The 21,583-nt window shown below is 34.7% G+C and overlaps 1 protein-coding gene across 1 annotated transcript in view; it reads left to right on the top strand.

The window, feature by feature from the left end:
• Positions 1–21,583, top strand: part of Pard3b (par-3 family cell polarity regulator beta) — a 1,014,040-nt gene that overhangs the window by 126,619 nt on the left and 865,838 nt on the right. The window contains exon 2 of the mRNA XM_027941877.2: positions 11,589–11,690. Within this exon, the coding sequence (XP_027797678.2) occupies positions 11,589–11,690 (102 nt within the window). The remainder of the gene's footprint in view (positions 1–11,588; positions 11,691–21,583) is intronic.

The raw sequence follows: 21,583 nt of genomic DNA, 5'->3' as shown, positions 1-21,583 counted from the left end.
GATATAAATCTACTAGAAATTTATTTTGTAGAGGAAAATTTTGCTTGGTGTGGGGCAGGGTCCTCTTGGTGAGGATGAGAAAATAGTTAATACCATGTGCTGTTTCTGCACCTCTTCCCTACATATTCAACCTGATGCAGGAACTAGTTTTCCCACCGACATCTCAGGGTTCTTTTTCTGAGTTTCGACTTTTACAAATGACAGCAAAAGTTCTTGCCCAAGGGTGTACCATGTGTTAGTAGACCTGATTTCCCTTCTCCCGTCTGCCACTGACTTGCCTCCAGTCTTTGCTCAGATGTCACTCTTTCAATGCCTGGTCTGACCTTCCTATTTAAAAAGACACATTGCTGTATTCCTTACCCCGTCCCTATTCTCTCTCCTTTCCAAATTGCTTATCACTTACTAACATACCATTTAATTATGTTTAATTATTATCTTTATTCCTCCTTCACTAAAGTTTTAGCTTTATTCCTTCCAGAGGCTGGGTTTTTAATTCTGTTTTGTTCAGAGAGGTTGCAGGAACATTCCTTGTTGTGTAATTGGCAGTCATGGGTGTGTGGTCCAGGGTATTTCTGTTTCTTCCAAACTGCCATTGCCTGTATCAAAAGATCTAGGTCACATGGTTTGAGCTTGTGCTAAATATAAATACGATGGCTTGCTCTGTGATTACACCAGGTTTTCCCCACTTTTTTGTTATTTCATTCTGTTTCTCCTAGTCCACACTCCTATGACAAATGCACAATCAATGTCAGAAGTAGTTTTAAGAGCTGGGGACATAGAACACCATAGAGGTGTTGGAATCAGAGAGCTTATGCACTAGTTGGGAAGATCAAGCTGTAAAAATTAACAAATAATTGAATAAGGATATCTCGTGATCCTCATCATTACAAAATTGGTAGAGCATTAGCTCTAGAGGTAGTCTGAGAAGGGGATATGTGAGCTCAGCTCTGCCTACTTGCTTTCCTATAGTTGCTGTTTTCTTTTAGCTACACCTGTGATCCATCTGTAGCTGTCCAGAGGAATGACTTTGTTGTTAGAAGAACAAAACTAACAGTAGCAAGCAATATTATCTCCAGTACTTTCAGAGATCAGAGACAGATAATCCCTCACTATTCATATTGCTGCCCTACTTAAAAAAAAATTTATAAACAGTGAACTGGGGGATTAATTGATGAGGTATTTGTTTATCTTGCAGTTAACCTACTTTTCTAAACACTGCCACCAGTACCTCTTCTGCTATAAATTAAAATTTTCCTTTCTGAATCATAATTTCTTCAGTGATGGAGCCAGAAAGCACTGTTCCAGTAAAGAGCTAGTAGCAATGGCTATTACCCACATAAAACTTTAAACCTTTCTCCCTCGTTCATATGCACAAAGGTAGACACAACTGGGAAATAGTATTGTCAAAGGCATATTTTGGAGTTACTGTACCAAGGTGTCAGCATTAGAACAGCAAGGAAGTTTGAGTTTAATTGGCTGCATTAAGTAAACTGTGGGTTATTACAAATTTGTATTCTAAAATTTATTCATTTTAAAATTAATTTTGTGGCAGAATATTTTTTAGGGTTTTATAAGAGATAAATTATTTTTAAAATTAACAGCTTTCACTTTCTTTGGAGAGAGGGCTGCTTTCATTCTTTGGATGTAGGTTTTGCATTCCTTTGGACCACACAAGCTTCTAAAACCTTGGCATTGAGGGCTTTGGAGTATAAAATTTCATTGGAAACAAATAATGGAAAACATGATTTTTTAAAAAAATCAGCTGTTTTCTTTAAAGTTATTTTAAATCATTGTATTTCAGTATTATTAATGTGGGTTAGTGTTTTAAAAGTATTTCATACTGAATTTTTTAAAAAAATACATGTTTCAATTAAATGCATTTGAAATGTGTTAATTTCAGACTTTTAATACTTGATTTTTTTATATAATTTTAAGAGTGCATTGTATTTAATACTGATATTTATTTAAGGGTTAATGCATTTAAGAGTAAGCATTTAACTTGTTATTAGGTCTATAGAAAAAAAAAAAAGACTTCCATATTTTTGTGAAGACGTGGTGGGCTGCAATGATATGGATAGTAGATTTAAAACTAATTAAAATATGTTCTTTATTTTAAAAAAAACAATTAACTAATTAAGCCCCTTATTTCTCCCAAATAAGTTTAGGCTAACCCTAGAATTAAAAAAAAATGGATGTATATTTTTTTCTTTCTACTAAAGAAGAAGAGGCTATTAGTGATATTTTGAAAATTTGGATTGTGAGATAAAATAAAAGGAATTCCCTGGAATCATCCATGCTTCTATACTGAAATCATTTCTGTTTAAAATTATACATCATGGAGAAATTTCTTTTGGTTTAAGCTCTGTGTGTTCTGTTTTCCTGTTAGATGGGAAGGCTGCTGTAGGTAATCATGAAGCCAGTGAATTTCTACCAGGTTTTAAATTTATGAATTTACTACTTAAGGCTTAAAAAAATGTTAGGATTTTTTTTGGGGGGCGGGGGTCAGTGGGAGGTGTGTAGGGATGAGTGTCATTTTAGAGTGAGAAATTACTCTTTTTAAAAAGAATGTTCTAATCAATAAAATTCTGTTATTTTTTCCTTCTACCACAGTAATTCTTTTTATCTTGGGATTGAAATTTTCTCAAATTTGTTTATTAAAGAATTTTCAGATTACACCTTGAATAGCTGATAGATTAGGAAATTTTAAATAAGATGTCTCTGTAGACTTTGTTTGGAGATGCATTGTAATTGTGGCATCATGCCGAACTGCCATATCTATTATTCTTATGACATAGAAGAATTTCTTTTAAGAAGTTTCTGTACCTGTGGTTTTAAAGCCCCAAAGATCTTCTAGGTTCTAGACACTGTAGGTCCAAGTGTTGGGAATCTTTCCACCCTATTGCATCCTTGAGATATGGTGACCCTAGCCTCCATTGGACTCCTAACAGGGTGCAGAGTATATACTCCATTATGCTACCTGTTCCATTCACAGATGACCCTTTTTAATATTTATTTACTTATTTTTTTGTTTTCGGCAGACACATCTTTGTTTATATGTGGTACTGAGGATCGAACCCGGGCCGCACGCATGCCAGGCGAGCGCGCTACCGCTTGAGCCACATCCCCAGCCCACAGATGGCCCTTTTTGAAAGTCTTTCTTATGCTCAGTTTCCATCTACCTGTCTATTGTCCATGTAACATTTTTGGAGCAACTCAAAACACACTGAATATTGTATGTGGAAACCTTCTAATTTGATGAGAGGTCTGATATGCTCCTTTAATTTTTATATGTTTACTGTTTACCGAGAGCTTAAGAAAAAGGAGAAGATACGAATTTGAATAGTGTAGCTAATTGAACTTGTATGAGCTGAGTGTGAGCCTCTATCTTAGAGTGAGAACAGATGAGAGACTCTGTTTGACCTTGGCTGTCTCAGTTCCCATGTGCTTGTGGTTGAGTCTCTGTGGCCCTAGTGTGAGTCTGAATGTTTAAGAATTTTTCACAGAACATGGTCTCTGCCATAATCCAGATACTTCATCTGGTGCTCAACTGAAAAGATAATAAAATACTCCAATTAAACAAAAAGTAGTGTTGGCCTTACTGAGAGGAAGTATGTTCATTCTAATATGGTTTCTTCCTCAGGAATGTACAGGGATAATTTCATCGGTGAATTTTGCCTTACTTGATAGCTTTAAGAGCTCAGTGCCTTGTAAACTATAGTTCTACTATATTTGAAATAGCAAAATGTTTCACTTTGAGTCTTTCCATTTGAACAAACCTAAATTAGTTCGGTGCACACATCCCAAGACATATTTCTAGCCCCCATGATCTTTTATGATGTGGGTGTTCTCCAGCTGATTAACAATCCCCTCTTAAAATTTGACAAAAACTTCTGTGGTATGGCCACGTCAGCACAGAACAAGGTCATGACTCCCTGTTCTGGACATAGTACTTCTGTTGCCAGAGCCTGAGATTCCAGCAATAATAATCTTCACAGATCCATCCCACTGTTAACTCACTTAAGCCTGTGGTCAATTAATCCTCTCCTGTGTGTCCTGGCAGTTTTGAATAACTAGTGGCTAGTGAGCTACACATTTAGCTGGTAGAATAGTCTGGTCTTCCTTTAATTTGTTTTAAGATATTTTCTTTTCTTTTACTTCCAAGGAAACCAGAAATCTGGATTCATATCCTGAGCAGCTTTTGGTGGTCTTCATCTGTTTACCTGTAGATGTATATTGTGTGAAAGGAGCCATTACGTATTTCAGTTTGAAAGACATTCTTTTGGAAGTACAGTGCACACATAGGAGAGTACGCAGGTCAGTGTAGCTCACAGAGATTAAGGAACTGAATGTGGTTCCACACACCCAGGGCTTTCCTCTTTCACTCCCTGCCTTTCTCCTCACAGAGAGTGGCCAGTCTTCTGGCTACTCCTTGTTAGTTTGTTATGCCATGTGCAGAGTTGTACAATATGTACTTCTTTTGTAGTTGGGTGTTCTTGTACAGTGATACTGAGAGATTTGCCCAGATTGGTGCATGAACTTGTAGTTCTTTCTTCTTGCTGTATGGATTCCATTGCACGAACATACTACTATTTTATCTGTTCTTCTGGCAATGAATATTTGGATTATTTCCTGATTTTAAGGTATTAGAAATAATTCTGCTTTGAGTATTCTTGTTCTTACCTTTGGTAGTAACTCTCTATACTCCTTTCACTTGGATACAAACCTATTTGTGAAATTGCTGAATTTTGTAGGACATTTTTGTTTAGCTTTATGTTCAGATATTACCATTTTCCAAAGTGATTGTACACATTTACATTTTAATCGGTGTTGTATAATTCTGTTTGCTCCATGTTGGCACATTCCTGACCTTAACCAAATCTTGCCTAATTTGAACAAGATTAACATCTTCATAATATTGAGTTTTCTAATCTGTCACAGTCTTCTTCAATTTTTAGTGCACATTGCACATTTCTGTTAGACTATTCCAAAAAATATTTGATTTTGGATGCTATTGTAAATGTTATTTAATTATTTTTCTTTTACTTATTTTGTCTGCTTAGTTATTTGTGTTTCTTGTTTTCTAAGATACTTTTTATTGTGAACTGGTTGTGATTATTCACAAATGCTTTTTCTGTGTTCATTTTGATGATCAACTAGTTTTTATACTTTTTTCCTATTAATTTGATGAATAAATATGATTGATTTTTGAATTTTAAACTATTTTTGCATCACTGGAATAAATCACAATTGGTTATAATGTATTATCTTTTACATACATTACTGAGTTTACAAATGTTTAATTTATTTTTATTTAACATATGCATCCATGACAGACCAGTGTATAGTTCTCTTGTAATGTCCTTGTTAATTGTTAATATCAAAGTTATGCTATCCTCATAAAAAAAAAAGTCTAGGAGAATCTCTTCTTTTTCTAGTTTCTAGAAGCATTTGTATAAAGATTAACACTACTTGTTCCTCAAATATTTGGGAGATTTTGCCTCTGAAGTCATCTGAGTCTGGAACTTTCTTTGTGGGAAGATTGAATTTCTTTAATTGTTTTTATATTATATTTTCTATTCCTATAGTTTTTTTTTTACTAAGTTTATTGAATAATTTGTTCATTTTATGTAAACAGTAAAAACTTTAGGACTGTTCTTTTTCTAGCTAAATTTTTTTAGCTTGTTTCCCTAATATATGTATCAAAGGGCATTACCAACCTGTTCAACACTGCTTTAGTTGCAATCAACAATTACTTAATATTTAATCATTTTTAAATTAAAAATACTTTCTCATTTCCTTTATTCATCTTTGGAGTATTAAGAACTTTATTTTCTAATTTTAATTTATTTTCCATTTTTAAACAAGTGGACTTTTTCTAGATATCTTTCTGTAGTTGATTTTATTGTAATCAGAGAACACATTTTTTAATTTTTATTTTTTATTGGAGCATTGTAATTACACAAAAAGATTCATTATGCTGTATTTGTGCATGCATATAACTTAATTTACTTAATCTCCTTTCTGAGTACCTTCTCTTTCCTGCCCCTTTCCCTCCCTGGATTGGCTTGCCTTTGGAATTTGATACATGTTCCAAGTACACTTTTAAAGAAAGTGTTTTCTAATCTTTTGGGTTGTATTATATGCATACGTATACATTTGTGTGTGTGAGAGAATATATAAATACAAATAAGGTTAAAATTGTGTTGATGCTTTTTTTCCCTGAATTCTTGGTTTATTATCAAATCTCTCACTGTATGTGTGTATGCACATGTTTGTGCTGAAGATCTGTCCATTTTGGCAGAGTATTCATTGAAATTAGATTGTTGTATAGGTTAGAGTCTTGCTTTCTCCATGTTGGACTGACACTTTCCTCATAATGAAATGTACCCCTTTATATTTAGTAATACGGTTTTCTTTCTTTCACATATTCTTTATATGATGTTAGTATTCCTATACCCTCTTTCCCTCGGTAGGATCATGGATTTTTAGAGCAGGAAGGGAATTTATAGATGGTCTCATTCACCCTCATTTCACATATAACTTGGGCTTTATTATCTTGTTGTTGACTACATCAGATGCTGCTTTCAACCCAGCATAAAAACTCTGGGTCCCGTTGTGGTTCTCCTGAATTCTTTGGAAACACTGTTGATTAAAGTGGCTTCAGCCCATTTTCTTCTATGAGGCTTTTGTTCTGAGGTTTGTGCTTGGTGGATCTTTTTTGGAAAGGTGAAGCATGTTTTGAAGATCATTAGAGGAGGATTGCAGTGATCTTTATATTCGTGACTTCTTCTTGGAAATGATTCTTTCCTTTCAGCTGTCCGTGCTGTTCTGCTAGGTTTCACGTAGGCATCCCTTTTTGTTTTTTTCCTACATGGCCCTGTGGCTGGTTCCTCAGAGACTCCTGTTCTCTGCCTACCCGAGAGTCTCTAGACATGTTCTGACACATTCGCCTTCCTGGGTGCATCGTGGAGCATCTGATGACCTTCTGGTCTTGGGTAGAGGGAGAATACCCCCAGAAGGTTATGGCAAAAGTAGCATATTTTCATAATTCTCTATCCAATGTTAGATGCCTCCAACTTCCATTTTGTTCTCAGCAGTAAGAACCTTTTCCACTATTGTCCAAGCCCTCAATTCTATGATTACGAAGAATTATACTTTGAAACTTCTCGCACTTGTTTCAGTTGTGAAGCACTGGTAAGGCCACTTATATGAAGAATATGGAGCCTTGCATTACGTGTCCCTTTGTGTTTTCTGTACTTCAGCCTGTGTGTGTGGCACATCATGCAGGAGGCCATGAATCTGCATGCTCACTAATGACGAAGTATCTGAGGCCAGGAGCAATGTCATCTTGCCTGGGCCCATAGACTTGTGTAAGGATACAAATAGACCTGCTCCCCTGCTGGTTCCTATGTAACTATGCATTGTATTATTACTTAATCTAAAAATATATACATATTTTTCTACTTTAAAAAATGCCTATGTTGGCTCTGCTGCTTATTAAGCACATGACCTTGAGTAAGTCAGTTCCCTTACTCATGCCTTGGTTTCCTCATCTGTAAAATGGATTGATGACTCTTTTATGAGGTTGTTTAAGGATAAATGAGTTAGTCATATAAAACTCCTAATCCCTGTTATACATAGCCTATAGTAAGCACTAAAACAAATTATCTGCAGTTTGTAATAATGACAAAATTAATGAAATATCATTTTGTGGGTACACACCACCAAATACACATTGTTAATTGTATAAAGAAAACTCTTTCTGTTGAGTTCCATTCCACCATTGTTTTTGTTCCTGCAAGTAAAAGTATTCTTGTAAAAACAAGAAGCCTCTAAGCAACTAGTTGCATTGAGTGAACCACTGACTAAATGCAGCCCTTCTCCTACCGTTGGCCTTTCTTTTGCAGTGTTCCCTCAACTTTGGGTTGTTGTTGCCATTGAAAATTTTTTTCTTGTCTTGTACCATAGACATTTTGCTCAGGAACCTCTAACTTTACCCTCTCTTTTGATTATTGTCACAATCCTACAGTTTTAGAGTATCTGCCTTGACAGTCTACTCCTTTTGGTACTGCAGATGGAAAGTTATTGTTCTATACTTTGATAAATATACATTACCCAAAGCATGGGGTCAAATTTCATCTTCAAGACACAGTGGAGGGTATTTCTTGTTATTAATATCAATGCTTAGGGCTGGGGTTGTGGCTCAGTGGTAGAGCACTTGCCTAGCATGTGAGAGGCACTGGGTTTGATTCTCAGTATCACATGTAATAAATGAATAAAATAATGGACCATCAACAACTACAAAAATATTTTTTTAAAAAAAAATCAATGCCTGTTTGGAACGATTTCTACATTTGATCATTAAAAACACCCTATGACTGTCTTCTTCATGTAATGCATGCATTTTTGTTTTAGTTTATTTTTTCAATTTATCCCTATAGATAAATTTATTTTAATTTAAATATTCCGATAGGGTTTTACATAAATGTATATTATTTTTAAAGAGGATAATATATGTTAGAAGTGGAGAAAACCCAATGAGTGGTGTGTTATCTTACAATACTTTAATGATCCTGGGAACACAGGTAATAAGACTGTTGCAAAGTAAGCAAATGTGTTAGAGAGATTTTCAAAATAATTTGAAAGTTATATGTATTACAGATATTGGTGCAGTACAATGGTAAACTAAATGTCACAATTATGAAAAAACACGGTAAATGCTTCCAAGTGATTAATTGTGTGAACCAAGACACATATGTGAACATCTTTTCATATTTGATCAGTTTTATTCCTCATGGCAATAAAGCCAAGTAAATGAAATGCAAAATGTTGACTGCAGTGTAATGGTTGAAATTTTAACATGCATAAAAGATTCAGGGTAAATTTATAGTCTTATGAAGGCTGTAGGCTGCAAATATTGAATGTGTATTCTTAATGATCTATGGCACCATGGCCAAATACCACAGGGACAGAACTGCAGTCGGTACATGCTGGCTTATTGATTTTCTTTTCTTGGATGTATATAATATTAATCCTGAGACTGATTTCCTATGGCTTGTCTGTTTTGGTTCAGGGCTACAAGTGTGACCATCATGAATCTACTCTTCTCCAGAGAATATATGAAATGACAGCATCCATGTGTAATAGGGAGTCTTAATTAGAGTCGAGTAAATTCTGGTATTATATATTTAAGTGTTTTTTGGTCAAATACATTATTTCAAAATTATCAAATTGCTTTTTAACTTGATTTAGTTGTATATTCTTTTGAATCAAATTAGAGAAGTGCCTGAGTTTCAAGTCCTGTTATTTTTCAGAATGTCTTAGGTCCCATGAGTGTGTGTGTGCAGGAAGAATGCACTGTGACTGTCTTACCCGCCTGAAGGAATTCTCCTTAGCTAGGCTTTGGAGATTGCTGCACACTTGTCTGCCACTCTCTGTATAACTGATCACATCATATTTCCTTCTATAATATATGTGTATATATATATTTAAAATTTTCTCTTTTAAATCTGGACTCTGGTTTTCTTCTTGCTATTTCTAGGCAGGAAGCAAGGTGGACTTTAACTTACACTGCAGTTGTTAGGGGAAATTGTTTGTCATAGTTTTATGTGATAAAATCTGCTTTTACAAACCAAGCACAAGAAAAAAGCAGACAACTTAATAGATGTCTGCTTTTAAGTATAAATATTAAAAAAAGCAAACCCTTTAGAATATATCACTTTTTGTAAACATGGTTGAAATCAACAGATTTCATCTAAAGAGCTTTAATATATCAAAACCCAACTCAGTGGAAGTTTATAGAAATTAATTAAATTGAACTCCTTTCATAAGCAGGCCATTTTTTACAAGGAAAACATAAACTCTAGATTTTGGTTGAAAGTCTAGGTAGATTTGGAGGAATATGGTGCTGTGGAGTGACCCCAGAATAAAGATTCTATTACCAAAGATTGCTTGGGGCATTCAGACAGTCCAGTGCCCAAGACACAGTGTTTTTTTTTTTTTTTTTTTTGGTACACTCCAGTATCCTCCCTCTTTGGAATCTCGCCTGCTATACTTGCTCATCTTTTATAGCACAATCTCCACGAGTCCACAAAGATCTCTGGTTACAGAATCTGAGTGATGGGTGTTTTATACTTTTTTTACCTGATTACACTTTCACTGCTCATATCTTTGGAATTGCTATCTGGCAATAGTGAGGCATTTAAAGTTTCTTGGTAAATCATGAATATTTCTACAGTAAGTCTAGATTTAGAAGCAAATGAAACTCCTTTCAGGTTACTAAGAATTGCTCCTTATATACTATATAGAACACTTAATTTTGAAATGTCCAAAGCCTACCTAAGGAGAATTCCTTTAGATTTTTATCCTGTCACTTTATAAGGTTGAATTACTGGAAAGCTATGCACTTGGGCCACATTTCAGTAGTCCTCCAAATAGATGCCTTAAAAGAATTATTATTTAATAGTATGCCCTCGCCTTTTATCAGGGGTCAGTTAAAGAGAGAGCTATATGACAACCATTTCTATTAGCTTTCATAAAATTGCAGTTGCATTCTGTGGGTTATGGTAGTTCTTACTTTTAATAAAGATTCATGTGATAAGGACTTAGAGCTTTATCCTGGAATTTCCATCTCTTTTCACACACTGATATCTGTTCCTTTATTGGATACTGAGTACTTTATAGCTAAATAGTTTCCCACTTTGAGGGGCTTTCTAAGAATCACAGAACCAAGTGGATTTTGGCTTGGATATTCTGGTAAAATCCTTACTAATGTTTTTTCTTCACTTTCTTTTTGGTTTGTGTTCTTGTCTCATTGTTACAATGACTCACTTTCGTATCTTTTCTGGAAATGGAAATAACTGAACTAGACCACTCCTTTCCAAATTCTACTATCAGAATAAGCAGTTCTTAATACTAAGCGATGGTTTAGTTGGAAGTCTCTTCAATCGCTACCTCAGAGAACTCGGTTCAACTCAGAACACGGTTTGCAATTTGCCGCCAAGACTCAGGAGGTAGGAGCTGTCTGCTTCATGTGTCATTGCATAATCTAGAGCTGAGGATGCACATAGAGCCTGGGATTTAAAAAGATGAAAGGCTTGGAGGTCACCCATTCCATCCCTATATTCTAAAGTGACAGCTGTTGCAATCACAGATTTCTGCATTTTAGATTTTTTCTTTGCTTTTTTTTTTTGACTACAGCTTTGGGACCTTAGTTTGAACATTCATTCCCCATTTCAGGAAGTACTCTCAAGAAGATGTTTTCTAGCATCCTCTTGGCATTATCTAAGTTGTGGGGGGTTATAAAAAGTTCTTTGAATATGCTTTTCAAGATACTGGAGCAATTTACATTTGCTTACAATTCATCTTCAAGGAAAATTGATGCAATATGTATACTTTGATTCACTGACTTAAACAGGGAAAAAATGCCAACCATTTATCCAAATAAAAAGATGACATTTGGTTGTTTGAAAATGTTATTATTACTAGAGCATATTATTAATGAGTCAATTTATTTCTCTTAAAATTACATTGTATCATTTTTTAAAAGAAGATGGAGTCATGAAACATTTTTTTTTTTTCTACCATAGGATCCTGGTTACTGGGTGAAGATTCATCACTTAGAATACACAGATGGAGGTATCCTGGATCCAGATGATGTCTTGGCAGATGTTGTTGAAGACAAAGATAAGGTAGATGATTCTAAAAATGTTGCTCTTTGTTTTCCTCTATGGAGATGCATGTTTGCAAGACATTGAAACCCTTAACAAACTCATGTGTCAATTATTATTAAAAGATACCATCTGTTCAGGTTTAACCTAGGCAGCCCATAAATCACAGTTCTTCATCAGATGTTTGGAAAAACTTTGTCAAGGTTTGGGAGCCTGTTTGTGGTGGCCTAATTAGCAGACACTTCATTCCCAAGAGTTCCTGATACATCTCAATAAATTAGTGTCAGCCACTGAGGTTGTTGGAATTTTCCTTGTGGTTGCTGGCTCTGGAGTTTATTCTTAGCCCTTGCTAAATATTCAGCTTAATGCCTGAGGTCTGAATGTGCTTTGCAGTAGAGAATATCACAGGGAGGAATGCCTCCTGAACTATTGTGACTATTTTTCATAATGTAGCTGGCCACCAATTCTCTTGAGTAATAGTCCTTATTTTCCCCATCCTTGCCAATCCCCTTTTGTGATGGTCATTATTATACAAAATTTATGTATGAAGATTTGAAAAAATAATAATAAAATATTTTGTTATTAAAAATAGTCCTTGTTTTCATTGCTGAAATTTTAAAAAAAGGACTAAATTGAATATTTCAGAAAGTTTTGAGCCTGTTCTGCCACCTATGTGGGAATAATTCCATTGCAAATACATAATTTTATTTGTATTTTTCTTGTGGTACTAAACTGAGAAGGGTGTAAAAATAAAATATTCAGTTGCAATATGCTGGATTATTGCTGTTGAAACACACTATTTAAAATTAATTCTGGGTGGGGTTCCTCTTATCAGTGTCTAATGTGTCCTCCAAAATTGAACTGTTTCCAAAATTTCTTCTATTATGTATTTATCGTTAGCATGGTTTGTACTATGCTAATTCATGTTTGTGACATGTTTTTCTGCAGTTTAGAGTTGTGTGTGTGTACACATTTGTGTGTTTTGATCTGGACTAGAATATGAAAGTGTGTGTGTGTGTGTGTGCATGTGTGATTTATTGAACTCAGTCAAACTTACGTTTTTCTTTTTCTGCAAGATATTTTCTGACTCTTCAAATTTATATTCATCTTTGGAACTCAAACTTAGTTTGCTTTGCATGGAAACTACCAATTTTCCAAGAAATTTATCTCCCTAAGTAGCTTGTCAGCAGCCAGAGGACAGAGACAGGGAAACTTTAGTTTCTTTTGTGTTTTTTGTGTTAATAGTGACCAGTGCAGTGTCCTATACAAGTCTGATTCTTCGGGAACACTTACTGAATTAATGTCACTCTCTCCAGGTGACTCTTGCTAGATAATTTTGATGCACTTCCTGTTTATTTAGTTGGTCTCAGTAAAGAAAAATGCATGATTTACTCTCAGGCTCCCAAGGGAGGGCTTTCACTCATTTTTCCCACTTGCACTTTCTGCTTCTTCCCCAGGACTACCCCTTTCCTTTGATATATTCTAGGTCTCTAGGGTTTTTATTAATGAAGGCTCTTCCTGCCTCAGATTTCACTAATGTCAGTGTATTAAAATGAAAAGCTGAAAAATGGCAAATTAAGAAGGTCCAGAAGAAAATATGCCCCCCCAGTCTTTTCCAAGATTCCATTAGAGGAAGGATGATTCCACGAAGAGTGCACAGAGAAATCATTTGTCCAATAGGACTCTTCCCTCTGCAGCATCCTTTTAACCATCTTGGCAAAGCTTGTTTCCACCATAATCCATTTACTAGATATAGAAACAGATTTATTACATGTAATCTCTTTTAACGGGACTCTACTAACATTACTAAATAAGGTGACACAGTGAGAAAATCAGCTAAAGTCCTAGTAAAGGATTGAAACAATTTGGGTACAGCTTTACATCTTCTCATGTTATTACATTTTTAATGTTTCTCCATGTAGCCTAACTGGTATTATTCTGCAGAGGTGATGATAATTTACACTTTTGATACTGTAAGAAAAACAAATTGCACTCCCATTTTTTTTCTTTTTTTTTTTTTTTTAAAAGTAAGTGAAAAGGCATTGCTTGATTTATTGCTTTCTGTTTTTCTTCTTTTTTTTTTTCACATTTACTCTGCAATGTTAAAATTTCCTTGAGATCCCTACATCTAGTATGCAAAGAAAACTCTGCCAAACCTATTTAAACTTTTTGTTGTTGTTGTTGTTATTGGATTTGTTTGAGCAATAATTGTAAGCTTGCCCAAGATCCTTTGAGGCGGTATTGACCTTTGATAAAATAACAATTTACCTATTATCAAAGTGGCTACCTAATATTCTCTTTTGTTTACAATATGAATAAAAAGCAAGCAGAAAGAGTCTTAGATGGATGCCATGATCACTGAGTGAAAGCTGAAATACTTTTGTTCTTAGGGAAGACTCACAGTGAGTGAGTAAGGATGGTAAGGAACTGTTGGTTTCCCAGCTATAAAGAATGGGACAGGGAAAACAAACTTATAATTAGACTGCAGTGTATATTGAGGTCACATAGTACATGAAAAACACATCCAGTGTACTTCAGTATAGACCAAAAAAAAAAAAAAAAGAGGTTAAATGATACTCTACATAAAACTAGAGAATGATATAGTTGTGTTTGTTTTCTAAAAAAATAAAATAAATTTCAAAATATTTGGTCTGAAATAATTTGCTTTGATCTTACTTCTATTTTTTCTTTGGATAGCATAGTGCTTGGTGCACAAATACTGTCTCTTTGAGATTTTTTTGTGTTGTTTTTAACGTGCTTTCCCATTAGACTCCCACCCAGAAGAAACCAACTGCTCACCCTGTTACACTATTTCATTATGTTTTGTCAAAATATTATTGAAACAGCTTTGGAATTTTGCATTTTATGATAACTAGTATTCATATAAAATGTTGTGCTAAAACTTAGTAATTATTTAGTTATGACAGTTATTCTCAAGATTCTTCAGCTATATGCATCAGTCTGTTGATTCAAATTCTTTGTGATAAAATAAATATCTAAGAATTACAGCATTATACTCATGTCTTTTCTCTAACTGCCAAAGGCAACCAACTTAGTTCACCAAATAACAACAGCTTAGCATTCTGCAGATCACCACCAAGATGCCATGAAGTAATATTATGGTAGTGTTATTACTCTATTTTCCTGCTAGCGTTTTACTTTAGTTCCTAGGTGTATAGGTTATGAAAGCACATAGAGGAAGTTTGGATGATGTTACAGAAATAAATGCACTTGACACTTCCATATTCTGGTTTACTTTAGAGTGACCCTGCATCAAGAACCATTATTAATCTCATTTTACATTTCTAGAACAGTCTCAGAAATTATAAGTGACTTACCCAAGATCACACAGGTATTGCATAACAGAACCAGACTCTAGGACCCTGAATTACAATATCCAGACTCTATTTTTCTTCTATGCTGTGCCACATCATGTGTTGGGCATTTATATCAATAACTTCTAAGGAAAGTTCATCAACCATAAGTTAGCATGAAGTTTTCTCTTACACAGTCACCACTATTGCTTTTTTTAAAAAAAGGTAGGTGATAGACCCAACTATGTGGTGTAAAAAAATTAATTCAGAATTAGTATGTGATGCATATTTAATTGAATTAAAATCTCTGCCTAAAGCTTGCATCTCATTATATAGTACAGTAATATGGGAAGATGTCTCTATCTCTGACTAAGCTTTGTTTATCATCAGGGTTGTGTTTGGAGAGATACTAGTGGCTTTTGTGGGCTCCATTTAGGGGAGGTTGATCCCTGAATCATGTGTGGTATCTGGTTCTCAAGTATTATGATTTCAGTTCATCTCTATCTTCTCATCTATACTAGGGCAAGTTTCTACATCTATATTAGCTGCATTTCACTGTATGTAAAATAGATATAATGTTAGTTCTTATAGGGTTAGCATAGAAAGCTGTATAGGTAAACACTATAAAGTTTAAGTATAGTATTATGTATGCTTAATGTTAGCTATTATCTTAATAATACTATGGTAGTGTTATTACTGCAATTTTTACCTATGTGTTTTGATTTAAGCATTAACTTTTTTAATATTAAAAGCTCAAATAAACTATTTTACTATACCTGCTAACAGTTTTCAATAATCCTCTTGAAAACTTGTTTAGAAGGTATTTAATTGTTAAAAAATAATTTTCTAAGAAGGTAGTTGATTACTATAATAGACCTTTTGGATTAGTGTATTAATATTTGAGAAATGAAAATGTCAGTTTGACTTGAGTTACAATGAGAATCCTTTTATCAGGACATGTTGTTTGGTAATGTAAGTACCATTCAGGGATCTAATATGGTTTTAAAATAGAGACTGGCTTGCACAATGAATGATCCACTGACCTAAAACCAGACATTCCATTCCCAAGCCCAGGTTGCTTTCCGAGCACACTCTGTTGCCCTCTAGTGGAGGCCAGTTGCCTAGGCACCAGATCATCAGACACACTTCCAGAACATGAGGAGTTATTTCTACATCATTTGAAAATGTTATTATATTTTTAATATAACTTACAGAATTAGACATGGATAACAAAACTAGAGTTTTCATAACTTCACCGATGCATTATGAATTCTCTAAGAAAGGTTACAGGAAATTCTTTGCCTTATACAACTTTTAAAAAAAATTCTGTTCACTGGTTGAAAGGTTAATAACTGGTTGTGATGAAGTGTATAAATTTTTCAGTGTGTAGTTGGACAATTTATGATGTATATTGTGCTTTTCTGGGGAAGGGAGTTGCTAAGTTGGACTACTTTTTAAAAGAGTCCTGAATTATTTCTGAGCCTTCATTTTGTCAGTAAAACTTCTATCTTAATGTAGAGCACTCATTTTAAACACACACACACACACAAACAAATTAGGATATGGTATTTTTTTTTCTTTCCTGCTAAGATTTTACTTTGGTCCCCAGGTGTGAGTGTTATGAAAGCACATAGAGGAAGTTTGGATAGTTTTTCAGAAATAAATATCCAGAAGCCCCAAAGAGTGAAAAGATTACCTTGGCCAAGAAATACTATTGCAAACTTTTCAGTATTATTCTCTATTCATAGAATTATAGACCCAAAAGAGACTTTAGTAATTTTGTGGCCTAACCTAATCATCTTACAAATGTGGAAATACCCAGACCAGGAAGAATTTCAGGAATCCATGTCTGTTGTTGATTTTTTTCTTGAGTCCATTTCTGCATTTCCTCCCCAGGATCCTGACGACATCTCATGTAGATCATAACCACTCAGCTTTAAGTTAACTTCCTCCACTGGACTTCCTGGAATGTTTTTGTTTTTGTTGATGGGGGTACCTCTCCTAGTCTTTCAACTTTGTACTTAGTTATTTTTTTAAAATTTATTCTAATTTGTTATATATGACAGCAGAATGCATTTCAATTCATATTACACATATATAGCACAATTTTTCATATCTCTGCTTGTACATAATCACACCATTTGTGTTGATACATGTACTTAGAGTAATGATGGTTCATCTCATTCCACTACATTTCCTAACCCCCTCCATTCCCCTCCTTCCCCTTTTCCCTATCTAGAGTTTCTCTATTCCTCCCATGCTTCTCCCACTCCTCATTCTATACCCAAAAGACTTAAAAACAGCATACTACAGGAATACAGCCACATTAATTTTTATAGCAGCACAATTCACAATAGCTAAACTGTGGAACCAACCTAGATGCCCTTCGGTAGATGAATGGATAAAAAAAAATGTGGTATATATACACAATGGAATATTACTCAACATTAAAAGAGAATAAAATCTTGACATTTGCAGGTAAATGGAAATGGCAGGTAAATGGATGGAATTGGAGAATATAATGCTAAGTGAAGTAAGTCTATCCCCCAAAAAACAAATGCTGAATATTTTCTCTGATACAAGAATGCTGATTCATAATGGGGATTGGGGGCAGAACATGGAAGGAATAGACAAACTTTAGTTATTTTTAAATTTAATTAATAAAGCCAGTTCATTCTCTTATTTATCCTGTTCTCATATATCTGTTCCCCTCTTTGCAATTACACAGCTACCAAATTTAAATTTGTAAAATTTCGGGCCAGGGTTACCGTAATTGAAAAGAAAGTGCTCTTCTGTGACTCTGTTACTTGTCCCTCAGCTGTTTTATGCCATGAGTGTAACACAGTTGTTAAGAATTTGGATTTGGACAGGCAAAGTCCACTCATTTCTCTCTTCTGTTGCTTGTGAGACTTTGGACAACCTCATTAAACTCTTTGTGCCTTAGTTTCCTCAGGGGCCATTGGAAGTAAAAAAAAGAGCAGCTATTTTACAAGTTAATATATGTAAACTTGTTTAGGAGACTAGACAGTCACCAATAATTGTTAGGTGCTATGATAGTTAACATACTGCTATTAATAAGATAGAGTACATTTACATTATTCCAAGAATATTGCTTAAATCATATTCCTTCTAGTGTATACAATTGGCCCTCTGTGTCCATGGGTCCAACACCTGTGGATTCAAACAGCAGTAGGATCAAAAATACTCAGAAAAAAAATTCCAGAAAGTTCCAGAATGCAAGACTTGAATTTGCCATGCACCATGCACAGCACTCAGTCCACACAAATGAAGTAGGCATACCCTGTAGGAGTCACCGCCATTTCACAGGTCCTCAGCCTGTCTTCATTTGTTTGACCATTGTGCTCTGTCTTAGTCATATACTATGTAGTTAGGACTATAATATCGTGTCTGTACTGAACTTGTGCAGGCTTTTTACCTTGCCATTATTCCACCAAAATACATTATGGCAACTAGTTACTTAACATTTACATTGTATTAAATACTACAGATAATCTAGCAGCAATTTAAAGTATAAGGGAACATGTGCATAGGTACAATACATAAGGGATTTGAGCATCTACTGGTTTTGGTATCTGATGGGAATCTTGGAGCCAATCTCCTATGCCAAAGGATGACCACTGAGTGAAGGCCGAACCTCATAGTCATGTATTCTACTCAGAGGTCTAAAGATGCTTCAAGCTATCTCCATCATCTTAAACCTCCATGATAATGAAACTGCCATACTGTTTTCTTATGTACCATGCCTTTATTGTTTCATATTTTTTCCCCTTAAAGTTACACTTTTCTAGTGTGTCCTTGTTCCTATTCTCTCCTATCTAGGGTTTAGTTCATGTACTATTATAAAAGTTCAGCTCCATGAGAGTCTTGGTTCTGTCCACTGCTGTTTCTGGTGTTGATAATAGTGGTTGGAAGTTCCTAGCTACTCAAACAATTTAATAAATTTAGAGTTAATAAATGAATTAATGAATGTTCTGAGGTCTTCAGTGAGCTATTCAACAACTCTGAACTTCAGTTTTCTCATGGGTGAAATGAAAGTGATAAAAGATAAATTTCTCACGGTGTCATTGGCAAGGTTGAGAAGTTGTACATGAAAATACAATGGAAATGACAAAGCACTAAATTCATGTAAAGAATGTATTTATTCCTGCTGCTCAATTCTTATTGATCTCTAAGATCCAGATCAATTTGTATTTTTTTTTCCAAGTCAATGTTTGCAGATCATCCCAATTCAAAGTGAATTCTCTGCAATTTCATAGAAATGATTAAGTGGTCTCTCTCACTTTCTCTTTTACTGTGAGCTGTTCCCATTTGTCACTTACCATGTTGAAATTCTTTTGAAAAATCTGTTTATGGTTTAGCTTCTCAAGCCTTAGTTTTGTCTCCAAATGACTTGGATGTGCTTTTAGGACTGGGATGGTTATTTAAAATATTTAACACCTAGACTTCTTATCTGTAGTTTGGCATTTAATAAAGAGGTTTGATTTTAGTCATTGATAGAGTTTAGACTAGAATCAAAGATTGCTAATTATCTACCGTTTTCTTCCACCAAACTATGTTGTCTCGTTTAAATATTTCATTAGGAAGCAGTTTGTGGGCATGTTTCAACCCCAGAGGAGCACTTTAGAATCGATACCTTTGTGACCTTACTATGGCAAAGACAAATGGGGCTGGGAGATAGTAACTCAAACTAAAGTAATCCTAATGATGGCCATGTCAAACATTTTCTCCCTGGTGTCTTCTGCCCTTTATTTGGTGGGAAACTGCTATGTGTGTGCATATAGGTGTGTGCATGGATGAAAAATGAAGGGAGACTCTGTGCAGGTGCGTTTGGGGGTGTATATTTACACTGACTGTTTGTTTGCTATGCACGTCTGTGATGTAAAAATTTCATCAGAGATCAGAAAGAAATTATCTTGCTTGATGATGCTCTTTCATTTAGTTGGGATTTTAGTAAACAGTAACAAATAAGAAAATGTTTCATCTATGTATAAAATTCTGAGTTTGGAGGAGAAAGACAATGAAATTTTAGATTAAAATAGTGTTTTACTTAAAGCTAAAAATGTATTTCAAAAAAGAATCAATGAACACTTTCACCTGTATAGAATGCTTTTACCCAGTTCTATAAATTTTCAGTCACATTAGCTTTTTTATTTTTTAAAGCTATTTGTATAGTCATATCTACGCCCAAGAACATGTGACAGTTATTCTTTTAAAATATATGTATTTTTAATTATGTAAATTACAAATTACAAACTTAATATAACACTTGAAATTGCACCAAATACAAAGCTACTTGATTTATAAAACATTGTCTGCACAAACACAAATGCCTGTGAGTGTCAACTGGTCACCCATCACCAGTACCTAAATGTATATTGATTTAATCAGACCATATCCACTGATGTCCACCTGGACTCAGCTTTACAACAACAAGATTGTAGTGTTAACTGGCTTAGCACAGGGCTTTGGCACTTTGAGTAAGTTTTTATTAATATTCTAGCATTTCTTCACCTCAGTCTTCTCATTTGTAAAATCAGCTACCCCTGCTCCATCTACCACATTAAATTAGGAGGAGCATCAAATAAGATTGCATATGTGGAATCACTTGGAGCTTTGTTTACCAAAATAAGTAGATCTCATCTTTCCTCTTGCTCAGCAATCCTGAGGTACTTAAGCAAACATGTCTTTGTAGTTCAGGAGGGACTGGCAATGGTGTGAGAATAGTGAGTCAGGCAGAGGACTTTGAGAAAGGTTTGCAAGATTATGTGGCTGGTTATGTTAAAAAGATACACTTGCCTTAACTTCCAGAGTTAAGTTCTGGGAAGAGCATAGGAAGAGGTAGACCTCTGAAAGAAGAAGATTTAAATACACCTTTAGAATTAAATGTGGGTAGGAAGAAAGGTGGCAGATCTTCCACACAGAGAAGAAAGGAGGGCATAAACCTTGGTACAAGGACAGTTTTTCAAGCTTCTGGAACTTTGATGACGTGTGTGTGTGTGTGTGTGTGTGTGTGTGTGTGAATGTTCACTACCTACTTCTTTTTATATTTGTAGTAGTGCATTATTGTTGTACATTATCATGGAGTTCATATTTAGACATGCATGTAGTATAATTTGCTCCATTTCATTCCACAGTATTTTTCCTTTACATCTTTTCCTCCCTCCTCCTAATTCCCTTTCTCTAATCTATCATAATATTTCTTTTATCAATTAATTGCTTTTTAAAACTTGATGCCATACATGTAAAAGTGGAATTCATTGTCACATTCAGACATGCACATAACATAGTTTGTTCAATTACAACTTGCAGTTCCTCCCTGTTTCCATCCCTCCTCTTGCCTCCTCCATTCTCTTCTTCTACTCTACTGTTCTTCCTTCTATTTTCTTGGGATCCCTATACCCTTATTTTAAGGTCCTCATTTCTCTCAAGCTTTTGCATATGAGAGAAAACACTGTACCCTTGACTTTCTGAGTCTGACTTAGTTCACTTGATGTTCTCTAGTTTTATCCATTTTACTAGCAGATGATGTAAAATGATGTAGTTTTTTTCTTTTTTGTGGTGGAATAAAACTCCATTGTG

This window comes from Marmota flaviventris, chromosome 11 (genome assembly GCF_047511675.1).
Source record: "Marmota flaviventris isolate mMarFla1 chromosome 11, mMarFla1.hap1, whole genome shotgun sequence".
NCBI lineage: Eukaryota > Metazoa > Chordata > Mammalia > Rodentia > Sciuridae > Marmota > Marmota flaviventris.
Note: the sequence above shows the minus strand (reverse complement) of the source record. Positions and strands in the feature narration are given on the sequence as shown.